A 20,095-nucleotide genomic window follows, 5' to 3' on the forward strand; every position below is an offset into this window, starting at 1 on the left:
GTTGCATCCAAAATACACAAATTAGAGGCAAAACAATAGCAAAAGTGTTCGGGAAAGTAGATACGTTTTGGACGTATCACACCTCCACCTTCGCCTTCACCGCCTCTGGCCTAGATCCCCCGAGGTCCCCGAGTTCTACTTGTTTTTTGAGGATGACGACGACGTCCTCTAGGAGGACCCGGAGCTCGCGGCGCTATACACGCAGTTCATGGCCGATGCGTACCAGAGGCGGCGTAGGAGGAGGCAGCCCACGCGTCGTTCGACGAGGAGCAGCGGGAGGCGGCGGTTGCGAAGGAGGAAGCAAACGACGACAACAACCTCAATGGCTGGAGTGACGACGGGCATAACCCGGAGGATTAGGCGGCGGAGCAGGGGGCCATCCTCGCGCCATTCGAGTCGCTGAAGCAGACTGAGGAAGACGCTCATGCCCGTGAGGAAGCCAATGAGGAGCAGCGGCGCCGCGCCTTCGATCTCCCTCCAATGGGCCGCCTCTTTGTGAAGGAGCGGCGACGGAACATTGAGTTTTTCTCACGGGGCTACGGAGGGAGCGTTGGCGCGCGGTGGAGAAGTAGAGGAGCAAGGAGGAGACAATGGGGCGGGGCCGTCGAGCGCCCCGAAGGACGCCGAGTAGACTAGGGTAGATCAACTAGGTGTTCTAATTCAAAATTATAAAATATAATTAAAGTTGAATCAAAAATATTATGTTTGTGCTAATTAAATGTTTTGGGCCTCGCTGGGGGATACAGGTGGAAACGGACGTTCCTCAAAAAACGGCAATACCATGTGAGGTCTCCGAACGCTCGATCGACGATTTTCGCGGACGCCGTTTGGGGCGACCCGAGTTCTTTTGAGATGAAAATCGGGCTTTATTCTTTTTTTTCGATTTTCGATAAAGGGAATATATTAATATTAAAAGTGACCTTTATTCATTTGTAATAACCAAAGGGATACAAGTAATGTCTGGAGTATTCATTCAGTGACCAAATATGATGACCCTCTTGAAGAGAAGAGGCTGCTGTAGCTAAATTATGAGCATCTACATTTAAAACCCGATTTTCATCATGACTAAAAGAATGCTTATATATATATATTTTGAGCAAAGCCCAAGAAAACCAGGCCGTGGATGGAGCCCATGCCCACATACAACACCGAAGACTGAACTGACCGGCCTGAGTGCCTGACCCATCGAGCCGAGCGGCGCTTCCTCGAAAAGCACGATGGGAGGCAACGCAGCGCGCGGCAAAAGAATCGCCACAGCACAGTCCACAGGCCACCGAGCGGGAAAACGCGAAACGGGAAACCACGCGGGCCCACCGTCCCGCCAGCGGCGGCCGCCCTCCACTTCCCCACCCCAGCCGTTCCCCATTTCCCCCACCTACGCCTATCCCGCCGCGTGCGACACATTTTCATTTTCGACGCGCCCGCTTCCCTTTCAAACCTCCCAAATTTTTCCCTCCGCCCAGCAATTCGGCCCCAACCCACCCATTTGATCCCCCGCCACTTCATCCGATTCTTCATTCCCACACCCAAACCAATCTTCCACCTCAAGACTCCTCCCCAATTCCCGCGGCTCCCCTCCCCCCAGCCCGCCTCAACCTACCCCTGCGACCGCGAAACCCTAGCCGCCGATTGACCCCCGGCGAATGGCGGACGAGGACGTCGCCGCCAGCCTCAGCCAGCCCTCCCCCGCCCAGGTGAGATCCACTGCTCCCCTCGTCACTTCCGGCGTTCAATTTGGCCCGGGAACTCCAACTCCCGCCCATGGCCGAGTCTCCTACTAGCTAGCGCGTGTGGCGTACGCGGTACGGCCCCATCCTCAGTCACTGCCGACGCAGGATGCGGTTTGTCTTCGCGCCGCGGTTGACTTGCCGTGTGGTGATTCTGCGAAGGGGTTAGCGTCGCGAGGTGCTTTTTCCGGTTGGATCGTTGCGGTGGTTGCAACATGAATGAATCCCCATCTCGGTGGGGTGGATGTTGCTCGTGTGTCCAGGGAATCCGGACTTGGTTACCCTGCGCTGCCATTTTTTACTAGCCAGTGATGGTTGTTGCTCCGGTAGACGGTAGCCAATCGTGGTGGTGATCCGGTCAAATTTGGTTTGGCGTGATGGTGATCCGGTCAAAATTGGTTTGTAGCGATGGACTATTTGTAGCTACATGAATTAAAATGTTGACGATTTTGACCCGCCTCTTAGGCACTTCCAACTGTTGCGCTCTCTTTGTGGTAAATATCCCAATATGCACCCTTTCGGGTGTTTATTTTGGCCGGGGCTTTGAACTCCTGGCCATGGGCGAGTCTGGTAGTTAGCGTGTGTATAGCTTCCGCGGTATGACTTCATCCTTAGTTGTTGCTGACACAGGATGCAGTTTGTTTTTGTGTTTGGTTGACTTACCATGTAGTGATTCTGTGAGGGTTTAGCTTTGCGAAGTGTTTTTCAGGTTGAATCGTTGCGGTGGTTATAGCATGAATCTCCATCAGGGTGGGGTGGATGTTGTACACTCGTATGTGTGTATGGGAATCTGGATTTGACCATTTCGGTACTCTGCGCTGCCATTTTTACTAGGTGGCAGGCGCCGCTAGACAGCAGCAATCCTGATGGTGAAATTGGTTTGATGCCATGGTCTACCTGTAGTTACACGAATTAAAATGTTGATAATTTTGACCTGCCATTTAACCAAGCTTCCTGACATGCTCTATTTATTGTAAATATAGCAATATATATGATACCTTTTTTTTTATAAAAGGCAGTTTTGTAGTTCTGTATCATGTAAACACAGATGTAACGGTGGTGATTGTTTTGTCAGGTGGGCATCTCTGGAGAAAATGGGGATGAGAAAATGAGGCAGTGCCAACCATTTTTCTCCATGTGCCAACCGCTTCAGACTGTTGTAAGATACTAAATAGCACTTATGCCCATCAATTTTGTACTCTATCTGCTACCATGCACAGCTACCTAATTTGATTTTTTTTTTGAACAAGTAATTTGATTGTGTTGGTTCTTTGCTTGTGCTTAATAGAGCTATTCAAATTCTTGGGATAGCGTTTGTGCTCCTGCAGCAAGGGATGCTCCTCAAACTGTAAGCTAGTAGCTTCTGTCAGTTTGAGATTTAGTGTGAACGTTCAATTCTGAATTTTGGTATCTTGTGGTTCTTATGGTATACATTTTATCTGGTATAGAGCGGCTTGGATTCACTGGATGATGGAGACACACCAAGTGCACCTTGCGTTACTGATAGCAAGCAGCCCCATTCTGAGGTATGTTCTTTTCCCTCCAGCCGTAATTCAATAGTTTGATTTTCCAGTTAGTCTCCTATGGTGGCGATGCTTGCTAAGTGGTGTTTGTCAATGTGCCGTTTCAGAGCATTTCTGATGAAGTAGACGAATCAAACAAGGACTCTTCACTTCCTTCAACAGATAAGGGACATGATGTGGACCAGCTTTCACTGGAATCGGACCAATTAATGGTATGAAGTGTGAGCCTTGGCAGTTTCTTTCTGCCGCTATCTGCAGGGAATTATCAGTCTATAGTATTCTGTTCTGTGCTTGCATAGTTCTCCTGTTTCTTTCTACACTCTGGCTTAGCTCTCAACCCTCTTTGAGGCTTTTACAGATTCATATGACTTAAACCATTTTTTGTTACATATAATTTGAAACTTATGTTGCACTTGCTCAAATCAATTTCTATACGAGTCTTATATTTGAGTTATGTTGTAAATTTAAGTATAATTAAATCCCCTCACCAAAACTTTCAGTAACTAAGCTGCCTACAAGCCTTCTATCTAGAAACTACTTTTGTAATTTCTATAACTCATTAACTTTAAAGCTTAGATAACAAAACAATACTTATCCTGCAGTCATCTAATGTGAAAATTTAATAATAATGATATCCTGCATTTAGTTTTATACTATATTCATGCATGGAGTCCTTTTCTTATGTACCAGCTCTCTAATCCTGTCTTTTGTTATTTTTGTTGCTATGTTAGAATGACCCAGATCTTCTTGATACGGAAACAGAGCAGCAGCCAGAACCCCTTTGCACAGAGAAACCCAGTTCAGTTGTAAGTTCACCTTGTAGATTCAAGTGCTTTTGGGGCACATATGCGTGCTTGTTGCTATTCAGAATAAGCTGTGTATTTGAATACATTTTTCAAATTATTTTCTTCTCAGGCGTTCTCTAATTTTTTGTTGGTACTAATGCAGGATCACATAGAAAAATGGGAGATGGAAACTAAGCAGCACTCACCACCCCTTTCTAACAGTAACCAGTGGAGCTCCAATGTAAGTGTCTTCATATGTATTATCTTGCAACATTTTATATCTTGCAAGATTTCATAATAGACCTTTTCTAACATTGTTTGAGGCATCTTTACTGACCATTTCTGTTTAACAGTGGGGACTTGGACCTTGTGACAAGGAAAATAAGCAATTTTCTATTTCATTCTCTCGCTGCAGGGAACCCCAGTCAGTGGTATGTAATATATCTTTGATAAATTTGGATATGCTAGTGTCATATGTTGGTGTTCATTCATTGTTACATTGTAATACAATATTCCCTTTGTGCAGGGAGCTGGTCTTCGGAATATGGGTAACACATGCTTTCTAAATGCAACTCTCCAGTGCATCACTCATACTGTCCCCCTTTTTAAGAAGCTCCGCTGCACTGACCACTCTACTCCATGCTCATGTATGGACTGTTTCTGATATTTACTTTTTGTTGTGTTAAAGTGTCCCAGATCCTTTTCTTTTGCTTTGCTTTGAATGATTTGTTCTACTGGTGTCATATAGATGATGAAGATGGGTTTTGTTCTTTCTGCGCCCTTAAAGGACATATGGAGGAATCAGTTCGAAGGTCTGGGTCTGTTTTAGTGCCAACAAGGTTCAAAGATAATTTAAGCAGTATCCTTTGCATTTGAGATTTATGCCCTGTCTATTTAATTTTGTCGCAAATACATGGGGTCAGCATACATGGTCATTTCCCTGATTTGGCACCCTGAAATATGTATGCTGTCCATTAACTTTATACTAAGCTCATACATTTTGCTATTCAGTGATGTATTGCCATTTTTAGTGACAATGTTTTGAAATTCTGTCGTATTCCTTGACAAGATTTGCCAGAATTATCTTCAGATTTTAGACCAGGGCAACAAGAGGATGCACATGAGTTCCTTCGTTGCTTGCTGGATAATTTGTATAAGTGCACCCTTGATCCCAAATCAAAGGGGAAGCCCTCGTCTTTTGATGAGGAAAGTATTGTCAAGCAGGTTTTTGGAGGTCGACTGAAAAGCCAGGTATATACTTTGCCATTGGCTCATTGCTTATCTGTTCTCTTTGCACTTGTGTTTCAACTAATGCTCTTCTGTTCATATAGTTGACATGCCATGATTGTGGTCACCGCTCGGAGACATTTGAGCCCTTCCTTGATCTCAGCTTGGAGATTGATCAGGTTGATGACCTTGTTGCTGCGTTGGAATCTTTTACCAAGGTGGAGCAAGTTGGTGATGCTGAGAACAAGCTCACCTGTGAAAGTTGTAAAGTTCAAGTTTGCAAGGATAAGCGGCTTGTGCTTGATAAAGCACCTGATGTTGTTGCATTTCAACTCAAGCGCTTCACCACACTTGATAATTCCATTGAAAAGATTGACAAACATGTGGCATACCCATCAGAACTTGATCTGGAGCCATTCCACAGTAATCCAGACAAGGAGGTCAGTATTTTTGCTCTTCTCTGCTTGTAGGCTTTCCATGAAGACATATTTTGATGTTTTGCCTGTATTTTCACATGCATCAGGACCTAAAATATGATCTTTATGGTGTTGTTGAACATTCTGGCTTACCCAACTATGGCCATTATGTGTGCGCAATTCGTTCTTCACCAAGCAGTTGGCACTTGATGAATGACTCACTTGTAGGTGTCACAAGTCACTTGCCCTTTCTTTTTATGACACAAATATTTTCACCTTGTAATAGTCACACTTGTTGCAGGTTGATTCCATTACTGAGACAAGTGCACTACGTCAGGAAGCATACATTCTCTTCTATGTTAGGCAGGGCAAGTTTCCATGGTTCTCAAGTTTGCTAGAGGAGGCTGCTAGTGGTGCATCTCCTGTGTCAGTTTTGGATAATATAGACTTGGACTGTTCAACATCCGGCAACAGTAGTTCTGGTTATAAGTTTGAGAATGATGAAGCAAGTCAATGCAAGACATCTAGCCTCCCTGAGGAGCCAAGTAAGAGATGTTCAGGCGATGCTTTTAACAGCATTAACAAGAAAGAAGAAATCAGTCCACGGAGAACATCTCTTCAAGCTGATGTGGTGATGAGGTGTGCCCCTAGTGCTACTGAAATCACCAATCCTGAGAGACCCTCAACTCCACCTCCACGCCCCAAGCGGATGTACTCTGTTAATGACCATGATGTGTTTGCCTTTGAGAACTTAGGTAAGCGTTTATTTCCAAGTACAATTGCAACATCTGTTTTATGTTGTGCAAACAGCATTTGAGTACAGTACCTGGTGTGTCCACAATTTATAATCTGGCTATCATAGTATCTGTTTAAAAAATTAATGATGGGTGAACAAATTGTAGAGAATGTGATTCTAAATTGTTAATGAACATCAGGCAGTTGCATTAGCTAATTAATTTCTGATCTGTTCATGACCTTGCATGCTATTCCTTTTTTATAAATTGCAGAGAATGTGATTCTAAATCGTTAATGAACATCAGACAGTTGCATTAGCTAATTAATTTCTGATCTGCTCATTACCTTGCATGCTATTCCTCTTTTGCATTTTATTTTATTTCAAAAAACAAGAAGGTTCATGTTTCTGCATGTCATCATTTACAGATGAGGACGATACTCCTTTGATGCCAGTGGCTGAACATCAAACAAAGGGGAAGAAACAAAAGGCTGCATCTGCGTCCAAATCTTTGAAGGGTGCTTGTCTGGATCAGAACGCATCACGGTTAATGAGGAGCATGACATCTAAACGAAGAAAAGGTTTTCTGGACTGCATTAACACACAACGCAATGAGCAAGAGTCCCGCAGTGGCCCTCGGAGTGACCCTGTAGGCAAAAGGAAGAGGAAGTTTGACATTCCAGTTCTTCAGTACTAAGTATTTTTCTAGCCTGGTTTTGAGGTCTAAAATCTTTTTGCTGTAAGTAGTTCCCATCCATGTCTTTCTCCAGGACCAACTCAAGATACAATAGAGCTTAAGAGTTTAGGCTGTTATCTATGTTTTTTTTTTGCTCTTCCTGATTTGGAACACCTGGCCTATATATATATATATATGAATTTTTGTGTCACTGGCAATCTTGTTTAGGCTTTGTTAGGATGCTTAGGAATTCCTGGGAAATGCCCACTGGAATTATTTCACTGAAATTTCCTGGCCAAAGAGAATTCCATTCACTACATCTGCTCCAGTTATATGGGCTGACAGCCCTTCTGTACTCACAGTATAATACACCAGTCATACATGGTTACCTGTATTACAGAAAAGAGAAACAAGAAGTGACATAGAACAGAAGAAAAGAAACATAGGCAAAAATAAGAGAAATATTACTGTCATATAGGTAACCTTGTAGGACTTCGGTCTTATGGTTACCTACATTACTTGAGCAAAAGAATAGCGACTTTGAAAGAAATTAACAGATCATGGACTGCAGTCCTATGATTAAAAAATAGTTTTATCGCCCAGTCACATAGATATATTCCTAGTTGAAATTGTGGTATCACTATCTACTGCTACAAAGAAATTGAGAGAGCACTTATCCCTGTGTAATTGTGACACTCGTTTTAAGAAGAAAAAAGGTTGGACGAAGCTTTTACATTTAATGTATTTGAAGCCAAGGGACAGCTAGATATAGGAGCACTTGGTTCTTCTCTAGAGAGCTCATGAGCTCTGTCCCCCCTGCAGCTGTTGTTGCTGCTGCAAGTTGACGAGCTTGTGGTAGGCACCGTTCTTGTTCTCGATCAGGTGCTGGTGATCACCTTGTTCAATGATCTTGCCGTCCTGGATCACTGAGATGACGTCGGCGTTCTTGATGGTCGACAGCCGGTGTGCCACCATCACGGTGGTCCGGTTCTTCATCACCCTGTCCAGTGCCTGTTGCACCACACGCTCTGACTCCACATCGAGTGCGCTAGTCGCCTCGTCCAGGAGCAGGATGGCAGGGTCCTTGACGATCGCGCGCGCAATGGCGATGCGCTGCTTCTGCCCGCCTGACAACTGCACTCCGCGCTCACCGACCTTTGTCTGGTACCCCTCAGGCAGCGAGCTGATGAAGGTGTGCGCGTTCGCCAGCTTCGCCGCTTCGATAACCTCGGCCTCTGTTGCTCCGTCCTTGCCGTAGAGGATGTTCTCGTAGATTGTCGTCGCGAACAGCGCTGGCTCTTGCTGGACTAGGCCGATGTGCTTCCTTAGCGACTTCAGCCTAAGCTTCTTGATGTCCTTTCCTGCAAAAAAGCCCCATTGCACATTGTTCAGTTGAGCTGCTCGTCTGGGACAGAAACTGCTATGTTTGTGACCTGTAAAATACCATCAATCAAGACTTTTCCGGCAAGAGGGTCGTAGAACCGGAGGATGAGCGAAAGAACAGTGCTCTTGCCAGAGCCGCTCATCCCGACGAGCGCCATGCTCTTGCCGGCCTTCATCAGGAGGTCGAGGCCTTTGAACACGGCCACCTCGGACCTCGAAGGGTACCGGAATTCCACATCCCGTAGTTGGATCATGCCTTCGACTTTCTTGATGTCATCACCGGTATCGATCCGGACTTCAGTCTTTCTGTCAAGGATCTCGAACACCGAAGATGCCATCTGGTTCCCCTTGATGATGTCCGGTGCCATCGCCAGCGTCTCGCCCATTGCCAGCGCTGTCACTATGAGCACCATGAAGGACTTCATGACAGACTTGAAGGTGGCCAACTCCTTGCTCATCAGCTGCGAACCGTACCTGAAATTTCAAACATTTCACAATTTGATCCTGGAGTACAGCAAATTTAGACCAAGTTTGCTGTGTTTCAGCAGCAGTTTACCATAATGCCAGCGCGTATGAAGAGAAGAGGAAGAACTGAGAGACTCCATAGAAGACGCCGGCTCCCTGTCCTCGGCGGAAGGACCGCTTCCCTGGCTCCCTGAGCTCATCCTCGTAGAGCTTAATCACCTTATCTTCTGCGCAAAAGGCGGCCACCGTCCGCATGTTGCTCACCGCCTCAGCGGCGAGCATGTTGGCTTTCAGATAGGACTTGCCGAGGTTGCCTCCATATCCTTTCATGAACATTTTCTGTCGGCAACATAGATTAAGCCAGAGAGGAGAGAAGTAGCCACGAATTGGCGATGCCACTGACATATAGCCATATAGCCAAGACAGTTAAAACTGAACACACCTCACTGATGTGGCCGCTGACCATGAGGGGATATGTGGCAAGCACCACCAGCGTGATCCTCCAGTTGAGTATGAAGGCGATGATGAGCGACGTGACGATCATGCCGACGTTCTGCAGCAGGATGGTGGAGCGGTCGACGACGATGGTGCGCACTAGCGTGGCGTCGGTCTCGAGCCGCGATGCAAGCATGGCGCTGGTGTTGCTGGTGCTGTCAAACCACCCGATCTCGTTCCGCAGGATCGCCGCGAACATCTTCTCCCGGACACGCAGCGTGAGCCGCTCGCCCATGATGCCAAAGCTGAGGTGCTCGATGGCGTGGAACACAATGGTGAGCACCGCGCCGCAGCAGAAGAGCACGGCGATCTTGCGCACCTCCTTCTTGGTGGTCTCCCACCCCATGTAGTAGGACACGAGCGCCTGAGTGACGCCGAGGGCGAAGAGTGGCATCTGGGCGCCCGCCACGAAGGCGCTGAGGGTGCCTGACAGCCCCAACATCCAGTCAGGCTGCACCATGGAGTACATCTTTTTCATGGAGACGGGCTTCACCTTGTGCCCTTCGTCGTATGCCTCTGTGGCGCCGTACCGGTTGATCGAGTCCTTGTCGGAGCGGAAGCTGGCACCCATGCTCGTCCTTCCTGACAACTCTCTTGAATACTTGAAACTACGCACAGGAAGCACAACTTAAGATCCTCAATTGGCTAATGGAGTCCATTTGACAAGAAAGTATTAAGGCATCCCAACTATTGAAAATACCTTAGTGGCCTTGTCATGCTCGTGCTGTCCGAGAAAGACGGCTTGTGCTGAAGCTGAGCAGCCTCCTGCAGCTGAATCAGCGAAGCGTAGGCGCTGAGAGGGTTGGCCATGAGCTGCTCGTGCGTGCCGGTCTCGACAATCCTGCCGCTGTCGACGACGGCGATAGTATCGGCGTTCCTGATTGTGGACAGCCGGTGCGCGATCACCACGGTGGTCCGGCCGACCATGACGCGGTCCAGCGCCTCCTGCACGCTCTTCTCGGACTCGGCGTCCAGCGCGCTGGTGGCCTCGTCCAGGAGCAGTATCGACGGGTTCTTCAGTATCGCCCTGGAGATGGCGATCCGCTGCTTCTGCCCTCCCGAGAGCTGTATCCCGCGCTCGCCGACCTGCGTCTCGTACCGCTCGGGGAGGTTGTTGATGAAGGTGATCGCCTCCGACAGCTTCGCCGCGTGGTTGATGTCGTCCGCCGTGGCGTCGCCCTTGCCGTAGAGTATGTTCTCCCGGATGCTCGTCGCGAACAGCGCCGGCTCCTGGTTGACGAGCCCGATCTGGCCGCGGAGCCACTTGCAATCCAGGCCGCTGATGTCGTGCCCGTCGAGGAGGATCGTGCCGGAGAGTGGCTCGTAGAAGCGCTCGATGAGGGACACCACGGTGCTCTTGCCGGACCCGCTACCGCCGACGAGGGCCACGATCTTGCCCGCCGGAAAGTCGAGGCTGAACCTGTTGAGGATGACGACGTCCGGGCGGGACGGATACGCGAAACGGACGTCCCGGAAGGCGATGTTGCCCTGCACCGCCGGCAGCGTGCGGCCGGCCTTGGAGCTCCTCGTATTCATCGTGCTCCTCTCGATCATCTGGAAGATCGGGTACGCCGCCGTCCTTGCCCGCAGGAACGTTGATATGTTGGGCGCCGCCTGCCCAAGCGACCTGCACAATTGCCATCCATCGATCAGCTAGCTGTGGTCGACATTAACTGAAAATGAGAACGAGAAGGGTGCAATTCAGTGTACTGACAGGCCGGCGATGACGACGTTGAGCATGGTGGTGAAGGACTCGCCGCCGTTGGAGATGCCCTTGTGGACGACGATGCCGGTGAACCAGACGAGCAGCGCCCAGGAGAGGAAGAGCGTCATGTGCATGGAGCCGAGGCCGAGGCCCTTGGCGAGGCCGCCCCGCTTGCCGTACTTGTACGTCGTCAGCAGCGCCTCCCGGTACGTCCTCACCGCCTTCTCCTCGCCGACGAACGCCTGCACCGTCCGGACATTGCCGATCACCTCCTCAGCTATCTCGCCGGCCTTGACGTAGGACTTGCGGACGCGTGCCATGAGGCCGATGGTGACGTAGGCGTAGGTGCCACCGGCGATGGCGATGAGCGGCACGATGGCGAGGGTGACCAGGCTGATCTGCCACACGCGCGAGAAGCCGATGGCGAACCCGGCCAGGAACCGGCTGATGTAGTGCATGAAGTTGCCCACCTGCAGCGACACAGTCATTGTGGTCAATGAAACCGGTCAAAGTATTGCAGCAGCTGACCACTGCCTCAGCAGGCGCGAATGAAGCTGTGCGATTTAGATCTGACGGTTAGCAGATTCCCTGATGCCGGGCTCTTGGAGTATCATGCGGAGCAGAGTCTATGTGAAAAAAAAGCAAGACCGACACTTGAGAACTCGTTTATAAGCCACGTCGCCACGAAGACCACTAGGATTTCCCTCGAATGTATTTGAGATATCCAGGGGCAGCACAAATTATAAAGTTTTTGAACCGAGATATTGCAAAAGAAATACTCTACTTCATTTCTTCGAAATCTAACGACAATCTTTTCCCATTCCTTGATTAAGAACTGGTACAACTCGAAGGTGTACACGAACATTCACACAAAATGTTGGAGCTTCAAAATTGAGTAAGCCACTACAGGTGTCTGTATTGGCAAGTTCCAGAGTAAATTTCATAAGCACAAACTTGTAGAGGTCGTTGTATCAAAACCCCCAACTCTAGGTGCTTTATAACAAAACAACCCGACTATACAGCCTAATGAGAAGGAAAACCCCAAATCTACATGGGTTAAACCAATGATGAAACATGACCAGGGCGGAGCCGAATCATGCTTGTTGATGGTCAATTATGTTGCTTGATTCGGCATGGCAATTTGGTGTCATTTTAATCTTTTTTTGGCCGTGTGCCTTCTCAATGTGCTTTTGAAATTGTGGTGCTGCAGAAAGACATAATCTTAAATTCATATTTTTGTTTATACAAAAGTTTGAAGCAACACTGAACCCACACTCCTCTGATAAACAACAATGCATCTCGAAGGACACACAAATACACGTACTCACACAATGTTCATTGATAACTAGACTAATGGAGCTTGAAAAATGTTAAAGCCAATATATTTCTTTGTAATAATGAGTTGTATTATGTTTTTAGGAATTGTAACTGATATTCAACTATACGAAAAATAGTACTACAAGACAACGTTGACCAACGGGGGAATGATCCCTCCCTTGGCTATACGTTGTTAGGTAGAATGAGACTCTCCCCGCGGATGGACGCGGATGGATGATAACCCGATTTATTCACCCTTCCTGCGAAATTACCGCGGATGGGGATTCGAACCCGGGTGGGCTGGCTGCGCACTCGCTTGCCTTGCCACTGAGCTAGAAGTCAGTTCTCAGTACTACAAGACAACTAAACACACGAAAACCAATTGACTTCATCTTGTGAAATAACAATTACCGAAACAATTATTTTACGTACATACAAATTAGAGTCGGAACAAATTGCAGATTATGTTGTAGCAATAGGTTGTTAATTAAAATAAGTCTATGATATTCGGCACTTAAGTAAAAGAGACACTATGTGCAGAAATGTACGTTGGCATTTTTTTCTTCTGTTTTCATGCAACTTAGAGGAGAAGTTTCCACTGTTTTAAAAATCCTCGAAAAAGACGTACCGGATGTAGGGGGAGGGGTATGCTCCTTTTGTCTTATCTTGATTCCAATATGGAAATTTTCAAATGGAAAACATATATATGAACCTATAGCATTATACTTTTTTCTGGGCTTCTTAAAAAAACTTCAAAAAATAGATGGGAATTAACTTGCACCAAATTCAATACATGTTTCATATTCACAAAAATATGTTGTGATGACCAGCTATGATCCCTAGTTTTTTTGTGATGATTTTTGAACGGAGGAAAACGTTTTTTTATGAGAATATATATGTGCAGTGTCCGGTAAAAACACTACCACTGTTTTGAATTCAAGCCCATACAAAGGTTGTAAAATCAACCAATCCTCAAAATGTTTCTTGAATCGCCCAAAGCCCATACAAAGGTTGTAAAATCAATCAATCCTCATAACGTTTTTGTCAATAGCAACATTGTGAACACAAATCATTGTCCTTACTCCTTAGTCTTTTTGGTGGAATGAATTTCACACACAGGCTGGCTACGGTACGAGCGTACTATTATGGGAAAGAGTAGGTGACTGAACTGGTGGACATGTATCACACGAAATTTGTGATAGTGATAGCTAGCTCATGAATCATAAACACCCGCATACTATGTAGGTCGTGCTACCGCATCAGGCTCCTTAAAACGCCGCCAGGATGGATCATGGATATCGATGGGAATAGTGTGCGTGTGTGTGTGCAGATCCCATGCCTGGTGAGCTCCATCTAAACAGTCGGTGGATCAAGACATTCATTTATTGTGATTTATGTGAATCTGGAGAGATGGCCATGCATCACGGCACATTCATTTCTTTGCAGCACAGGGAAAAAAAGTGACGAGCAGAACATGTAACGTGTTTTCCGTGGATGAAAGTATACGAGTTACAAATCGGTGAAAACTATTTTTTTGCGGGTAGAAATGGTGAAAAATCAGACTCCCATTTCACCGAAATTTGAAGATCAGGGAATTGTTATCCGTCTCATTTAGCAACTCTCTTTTGACAGGGAACATAGATGCATATAGGCCTGAATGAAGACGCATGGGAGCCATGAAGAACACCTGACTGGAAATTCAGATCCAGGAGCAGTAAGATTGGGCAGATGGGCAGAACGGAGACGGATTACGATCGCAACTGTTCTGTACAATTCAATCTACATGACGGAGCTATAGTACTGGTAGTTCGATGGATGACCTCGTCCTCCTCCGGCGCCGGCAACGCCTTCAATGCCCTCCACCAACTCCAGTAAGGAGTGTTCTCTCCTCTCTGGTCTAGCTTTTCTCCTTTTAGAACGAACGAACGGCCGGTTTGACAGACATGGACGCAACGCCTAGAAAAGGCAAACACGTAGTACGTGGCGAGATCGGTGGAGGAACGCATGCAGGTACCTTCTCTGAGATGGCGTCCTGGACGACGAGTACGTCGCTGGTGATGGCGTTGATGACCTCGCCGGTGGAGGCCTCGGTGTCGAAGACGGCGATGTCCTGGTCCAGCATGGAGCGCAGGTACGCCAGGCGCATCTTGGCCGCCTGCCGCTCCCCGGTGTGCATCCAGCACGCCACCTCTGCGCGCGCGCGACAAAATCAGAACCAGGCGAGTAGGAACAAGAATGAAGATACCACGTCGCACTATGCATTTGTACGCATACGCATCCATCCATGGATCCGGACAAGCAAAGCAAAGCTGGACTGGACTGGAGCGCGCGCGCGGGCACGTACCGGTCCATGAGGAGAAGAGTATGACGACGCCGAGGTAGACGAAGTCGAGCGAGTACTTTGCGACGCGGCCGGAGACGGTGGCGGGGAAGAGGGTGGCGAGGCCGATGATGTTGATGAGCTTGCCGAAGAAGATGAAGAAGACGGGCACGGAGGCGCCGTGCGCACACGCGCCCACGGAGCCCACCGCCATCAGCACGTAGTCCCACCGGTCCGCGAACGAGAAGAGCTTCAGGAACGGCACCTTCTCCACCTTCTCCTTCTGCTGGTCCTTCTTCTTCTTGTGATCCTTCTCGTGATCGCTGCCCTCAGCCTCGCTCTGGTAGCTCTGGTAGGGGCCCTGGCCGGCGCCGTTCGCCGACGAGCTCATCTCGTTCCCCCTCCACCGCGATCCAGCTGCGTGGCCGGCCGGCCGGCTACAGACACTGCCTAATCCGTTCTAGCTTGTGTGCTGGTAGAGACTGGGACTGAGGGAGTGTGGAGAAGGTCGGAATCTGCGCTGTGCCTGTGTGCGTGGGAAGGTAGGGCTTTAAAGAGCCGCTTGGACACTCGTTGGAGTATGGTGGTTGTAACTTGCCACCATTTTAGCTGTGCCTGCGTAGGTAGCCGCTGGCCGAGCGCCGAGGAGGCGATCCGCGTGGTGGAGCTGAGCTGAGCGCCGGAGCAGGGTCGAGTGGGTTCGGCGGTTAGATGGTTAGCGAGGCGCGAGATTCGTTTAGACTCGATCGCCGACCGTAGGGCCACTGCGGCAGGGCAAAGCTCTGGTGCAGCGGTGAAGGAGATTTGTCCGCGAGCTGCCGTTGGATTTGACTACACAGTTCACCCTCCTTTTCAGAGCTCCACAAGCCAAGAGCTCTGCTTCATTGTGCGGTTTGGCTGACGATTCTGTTTGGACGAGGGCAGCAGGAGCATATATTCTCCGTATTTTTTTTTCCTGCAATGTACGTACACGACGCGTTAGCAGTGTGCTAGCTGGCCTTGCTACAGAAAGTGAAACAGCGTGCCGGTAGCTCAAAATGTATAGCACTTCATATAGAGAGGTCACGAGATTATGCATGTAACGGGCTGAGATGCCATGTGCGTATTATCCTGGGTATGCAGCAGAAACCACGATTTGCTATATTTGTATAGCACGGAAGACGATTTTTTTGAAATTTATACTCTACACGTTTATGGGATAAATGATTGGCTACATCTGAATTTTATTTTTAATTATTATTTTTGATAAAAGATGTTTTATTACTTAAAAGTTTAAGTATTAGACCTAGCTTCTGCGTAAGATGCACACAACCACTCAAATACAAATGAAACTAAATATACAAATATGAAAGGCCCTATATATGTAATCATCGTTGAAACCGCAAAGGCACCTATATTGGTCGAGGACCAATCTATAGATTACCATGTTGGATGAAAATTCATCGCCGTGTCCTTCAACCATGTAGAAAATCTCCATAAATAGGTCACGGTTCTCCACACGTTGTAAAGATGGCCATGAACGAGCATAGCTGCATACCGATGGATAACCGGCACGAGAGAAATGTTTTTATCATTAAAAACCCTATCGTTTCTATATAGCCATAGCGACCAAATAATGGCAAGCGCTCGCTCCATAATAAGTATATTAAACATATGATCCACACCATTTAGCCAATTATCAAATATATTAGCAATGCTACACAACAGGTATACGGTAGAACCTATTTGGATGAATGACCATATAGATCTAGCATTGACTTGGAAGAATACGTGTTTGATAGTCTCTTCATGGTGTAGAAGACACATTGTGTACTTTCGCCAATCGTGGTTCACAAGCTTGTCTTTAGTGAGGATTACGCCTCTACGAAGATAGCACACAAAACCTTAGTCTTTAACATAATCTTCATTTTCCATTTTTTTATTATTATCGGCCGACGCTTCTGGCTGGATTAATGCTCTGCACATGGAATCCACAGAGAATTTACCACTCTCATGTAGATTACAACGAAACTCGCCAGTCTCGTGTAAGAATTAGACTAAATCTAGGACCTGTAGCAAAGCATTCCATTGTTCTAACCTGGGACCACCAAGATCTCTTCCGTGCAACACCTTTGGTGTTAAAGTTTCCGACACCTTAACGAGGAAACACAATATTGAACAAAATCTAGCTATTGCTCTCGGATTGTAGCAATACCTAGAAGGTTATGTGAAGTGCGAAGTCTTGTCTCTGTCGAAGGCCAGACTGGACCTATGCCCACGGTGGCAGTCGACACAGGTTGCCCTACGCCGAAGGCTTTCCTGTTCCGAAGGCAGTCTTTGCGGCCTGCCCTGCTTGAGTCCTATGCCAACGGCCCCGACAAAATACCGTTTGTACAACGCCTGGCCGCCGACACTTTGACAGTTTTCCGTAGTGTAGAAGCAGAAGATTTCTCTTCACCTGCGATACCCACATTGTCATCCCTATAGTAGGTTGCTGATACACACCACCAATCGAAAGAGCACCGCACCATCGTTAGCTACGAAGTCAGCTAGCATCATGTGCCATAATGCAACGATCGAGAAGGAAAAAAGAAGAAGAAAAACTTATCAGTTTCACCCAATCTTACATTAATCTAGAAATTATGAGGACACTGAACAATGCCGAGTACATGTGATCAATATGAAACCTAACCAGTTCCACGACTTACCGCGTTTACATGTCGACAGATTGAAGCGTCAAGATCCATGGCGCGATGGAGCAGTATTGGCCAAAGGAGCACCGACGAAGCCATCAGTCAATGGAGCGGCTAACTCCTCCATGTGGAAGACGATAGATGAGGGCGCCGTAGCCCGTTACGGAGACAATCGATAAATCCAACAACCTACCTAACTTGAAGAATTATCGGCACATAAACCATGTGACGGCAAGGTGAAAGTGCATGGAGCCCCCATGTGTGGTTTTGGTAATTAATGATAATCCCTATGGACTAATGTTTGCATTGAGTTATATTTGTAGGAGTTGTCCATAGGCAATTCTTGAACCATATGTTGGCTTCAAGGTTGCAATAAGAAGAATTTGATGAAGGATATCAAGTGTCAAGTATGTCTTGAAGATGAAGATGAAGTGAGCCCTCAAGTTACTTCAAGACATCAACATGTTTGTATTAGGTTGCAATAAGAAGAAATTGATGAAGGATATCAAGTGTCAAGTATGTCTTGAAGATGAAGATGAAGTGAACCCTCAAGTTACTTCAAGACATCAACATGATGAAGAATGAAGAAATGAAGTGCAAGTTCAAGATGAGCCAACTCGAAGAGTTCATAAGCTTGAAGCTTGCCATGGAGAAATGAAGTGCAAGTTCAAGATGAGCCATCTCGAAGAGATCCTTTTCTTGAGTCTTGCCATCCATATGGTGATCATGGATATGTGAAGATGCGCCGAAAAAGCGGCTCTCCCATGGTGGATTATGGGGGAGCAATCCACATGGTGGTCATGGTTATGTGAAAATGCGCCGAAGAAGAAGCTCTCCCATGGTGGATTATGGGGGAGCAATCCACAAGACTTCGTCAAGCAAGCACAAGCAAGAAAGGAGTTTCATCTTGTTGAGGTCAAGATCGTCGTCATCGAGCCAAGTGGAATGCGCAAGTATAAGGTTTGCTCTTGATAGGGTTTCTTTCTCACCGGTCTCATAGTGTAGTTGGAGACCGGTTTATAGTTTAGTTGCCGTACTATCAAGAGGGCTCTCGAGTGAGTAACTCGATCGTATCGTTCGGAGAGAGCTCAAACCTTTGCATCCTTGCATCATCTTTCTTGGTTGTTATTTGGACCTTATCCATGTGATGTTTTAGAGCTTGTGCTTATTCTCATGACAAGCTCTAGTTCATCGAAAACGGATTTCGCATAGATCACTTGTTGCGTTTTCGAGTTTGGTTCATCATCTTTCTTGGTTTTATTTGGATCTTATCCATGTGATGTTTTAGAGCTTGTGCTTATTCTCATGACAAGCTCTAGTTCATCGAGAATGATTTTTGCATGGGCAACTTGTTGCATTTTCGAGATTGGAGGTTTTACCGGTATGTCTTTTTAGATAGGTCAAACCTTTCATCATTTGTTTCTATCCTCCCTTGTTGGACTATGATTGTTTCCTGCATGATCTTGTAGAGCTTGTTCCTAGCTTCAAAACAAGCCCAAGATCATCAAAATCGGAGTCCGGATGCTAAAGTTATGCCCGTTTTAGTTTTGGTGTTTCTGCAGTTTTTTGGGGGGACGGATAATCCGGCCCGAATGGCCAATTCCGGGCAAATATCCGGCCAAATATCCGGCCCGAGTCCAGGGGCAATTTCTGGGGGCGGATAATCCGGCCCAGGGGCGGATTTTCCGGCCTGGGAGGCCCCAAACGGTCATATTTCGTTGGGAGGGGGTATATAAGACCCCCTTCTTCCTCCTTGGGCTGGTTGGTTCACTTTCTCTCTCTTCCCTCCATTTTTGTACTTCAAAGCTTGCCCTAGTTCTTGATTCCTCCCATGATTCTTGCATATTCTTGAGGGAAAAGAGAGAGGAGATCTAGATCTACATTTCTACCAATCAAATCCATCTCTTTGTGAGTGGAACTCTCTAGATCTTGATCTTGGTGTTCTTTGTGAATTCCTTTGTTCTTCCTCTCTTATTCCCCCAATAGCTTTTGTAGCTTTGTTGGAATTTGAGAGAGAAGAACTTGAGCATCTTTGTGGTGTTCTTGCCATTGCATTTGGTGCATCGGTTTGAGTTCTCCACGGTGATTCGTGGAGGTGAAAGCAAGAAAGTTGTTACTCTTGGGTTCTTGGAACCCTAGACGGATTCTAGGCCTTTGTGGCGATTTGTTGGGAGCCTCCAATTAAGTTGTGGATGTGTGCTCCAATCTTTGTGTAAGGCCCGGTTTCCGCCTCGAAGGAAATCCCTTAGTGGAACCGTGACCTAGGCCTTTGTGGCGAGGGTCACCGGAGATTTAGGTGAGGCGCCTTCGTGGCGTTCGGTGTGTGGTGTGAGTACCGCATCTTGGGGTGAGGCCTTTGTGGCGTTGGTGTGCATCGAGCAACCACACCTCAAGGTGAGCCTCTTGTGGCGTTCGGGAGCACTAAGCAACCGCACCTCTCCACCGGAGATTAGCACTCGCAAGAGTGTGAACTCCGGGATAAATCATCGTCTCCCGCGTGCCTCGGTTATCTCTATACCCGAGCTCTTTACTTATGCACTTTACCTTGTGATAGCCATCGTGCTTGAAGTTATATATATCTTGCTATCACATACTTGCTTGTATTGCTTAGCATAAGTTGTTGGTGCACATAGGTGAACTCTTGCTTAGAA

At 47.2% G+C, this 20,095-nt stretch overlaps 2 protein-coding genes across 2 annotated transcripts; one reads left to right on the forward strand and one right to left on the reverse strand.

The window, feature by feature from the left end:
* The first annotated feature begins 1,643 nt into the window (after positions 1-1,643).
* On the forward strand, positions 1,644-7,298 carry LOC124690542 (ubiquitin carboxyl-terminal hydrolase 21-like). Its single transcript, XM_047223915.1, has 15 exons — positions 1,644-1,694; positions 2,803-2,886; positions 3,016-3,075; positions 3,176-3,253; positions 3,358-3,462; positions 3,982-4,056; positions 4,199-4,276; positions 4,389-4,466; positions 4,562-4,682; positions 4,784-4,894; positions 5,114-5,286; positions 5,367-5,702; positions 5,786-5,902; positions 5,980-6,433; positions 6,840-7,298. The coding sequence occupies exons 1-15, from the start codon at positions 1,644-1,646 to the stop codon at positions 7,106-7,108; spliced, it is 2,190 nt and encodes a 729-aa protein (XP_047079871.1). The 3' UTR covers positions 7,109-7,298.
* Positions 7,299-7,626: 328 nt separating this feature from the next.
* On the reverse strand, positions 7,627-15,349 carry LOC124688095 (ABC transporter B family member 10-like). The gene is made up of 8 exons (XM_047221811.1): positions 14,797-15,349; positions 14,467-14,642; positions 11,145-11,605; positions 10,131-11,057; positions 9,378-10,038; positions 9,027-9,274; positions 8,532-8,944; positions 7,627-8,448 (listed from the first exon to the last, which is right to left on the reverse strand). Exons 1-8 carry the CDS (start codon positions 15,161-15,163, stop codon positions 7,886-7,888), a joined length of 3,816 nt encoding a protein of 1,271 aa, XP_047077767.1. The 5' UTR covers positions 15,164-15,349; the 3' UTR covers positions 7,627-7,885.
* Positions 15,350-20,095: the final 4,746 nt, after the last annotated feature.

This window comes from Lolium rigidum, chromosome 2, assembly GCF_022539505.1.
Source record: "Lolium rigidum isolate FL_2022 chromosome 2, APGP_CSIRO_Lrig_0.1, whole genome shotgun sequence".
NCBI classification, from domain to species: Eukaryota; Viridiplantae; Streptophyta; class Magnoliopsida; order Poales; family Poaceae; genus Lolium; species Lolium rigidum.

What these genes read in the sequence shown, in the direction of transcription:
- LOC124690542 (XM_047223915.1), top strand. Translation starts at nt 1,644, where the DNA reads ATGGCGGACGAGGACGTCGCCGCCAGCCTCAGCCAGCCCTCCCCCGCC. An exon ending in CAGAGAAACCCAGTTCAGTT is followed by an intron (nt 4,057 to 4,198) that starts GTAAGTTCACCT and finishes GTACTAATGCAG; the next exon opens with GATCACATAGAAAAATGGGA. An exon ending in GTTTGCCTTTGAGAACTTAG is followed by an intron (nt 6,434 to 6,839) that starts GTAAGCGTTTAT and finishes CATCATTTACAG; the next exon opens with ATGAGGACGATACTCCTTTG.
- LOC124688095 (XM_047221811.1), bottom strand. Translation starts at nt 15,163, where the DNA reads ATGAGCTCGTCGGCGAACGGCGCCGGCCAGGGCCCCTACCAGAGCTAC. An exon ending in AACGTCGTCATCGCCGGCCT is followed by an intron (nt 11,058 to 11,144) that starts GTCAGTACACTG and finishes GCAATTGTGCAG; the next exon opens with GTCGCTTGGGCAGGCGGCGC. An exon ending in CGGAAAAGTCTTGATTGATG is followed by an intron (nt 8,449 to 8,531) that starts GTATTTTACAGG and finishes GCTTTTTTGCAG; the next exon opens with GAAAGGACATCAAGAAGCTT.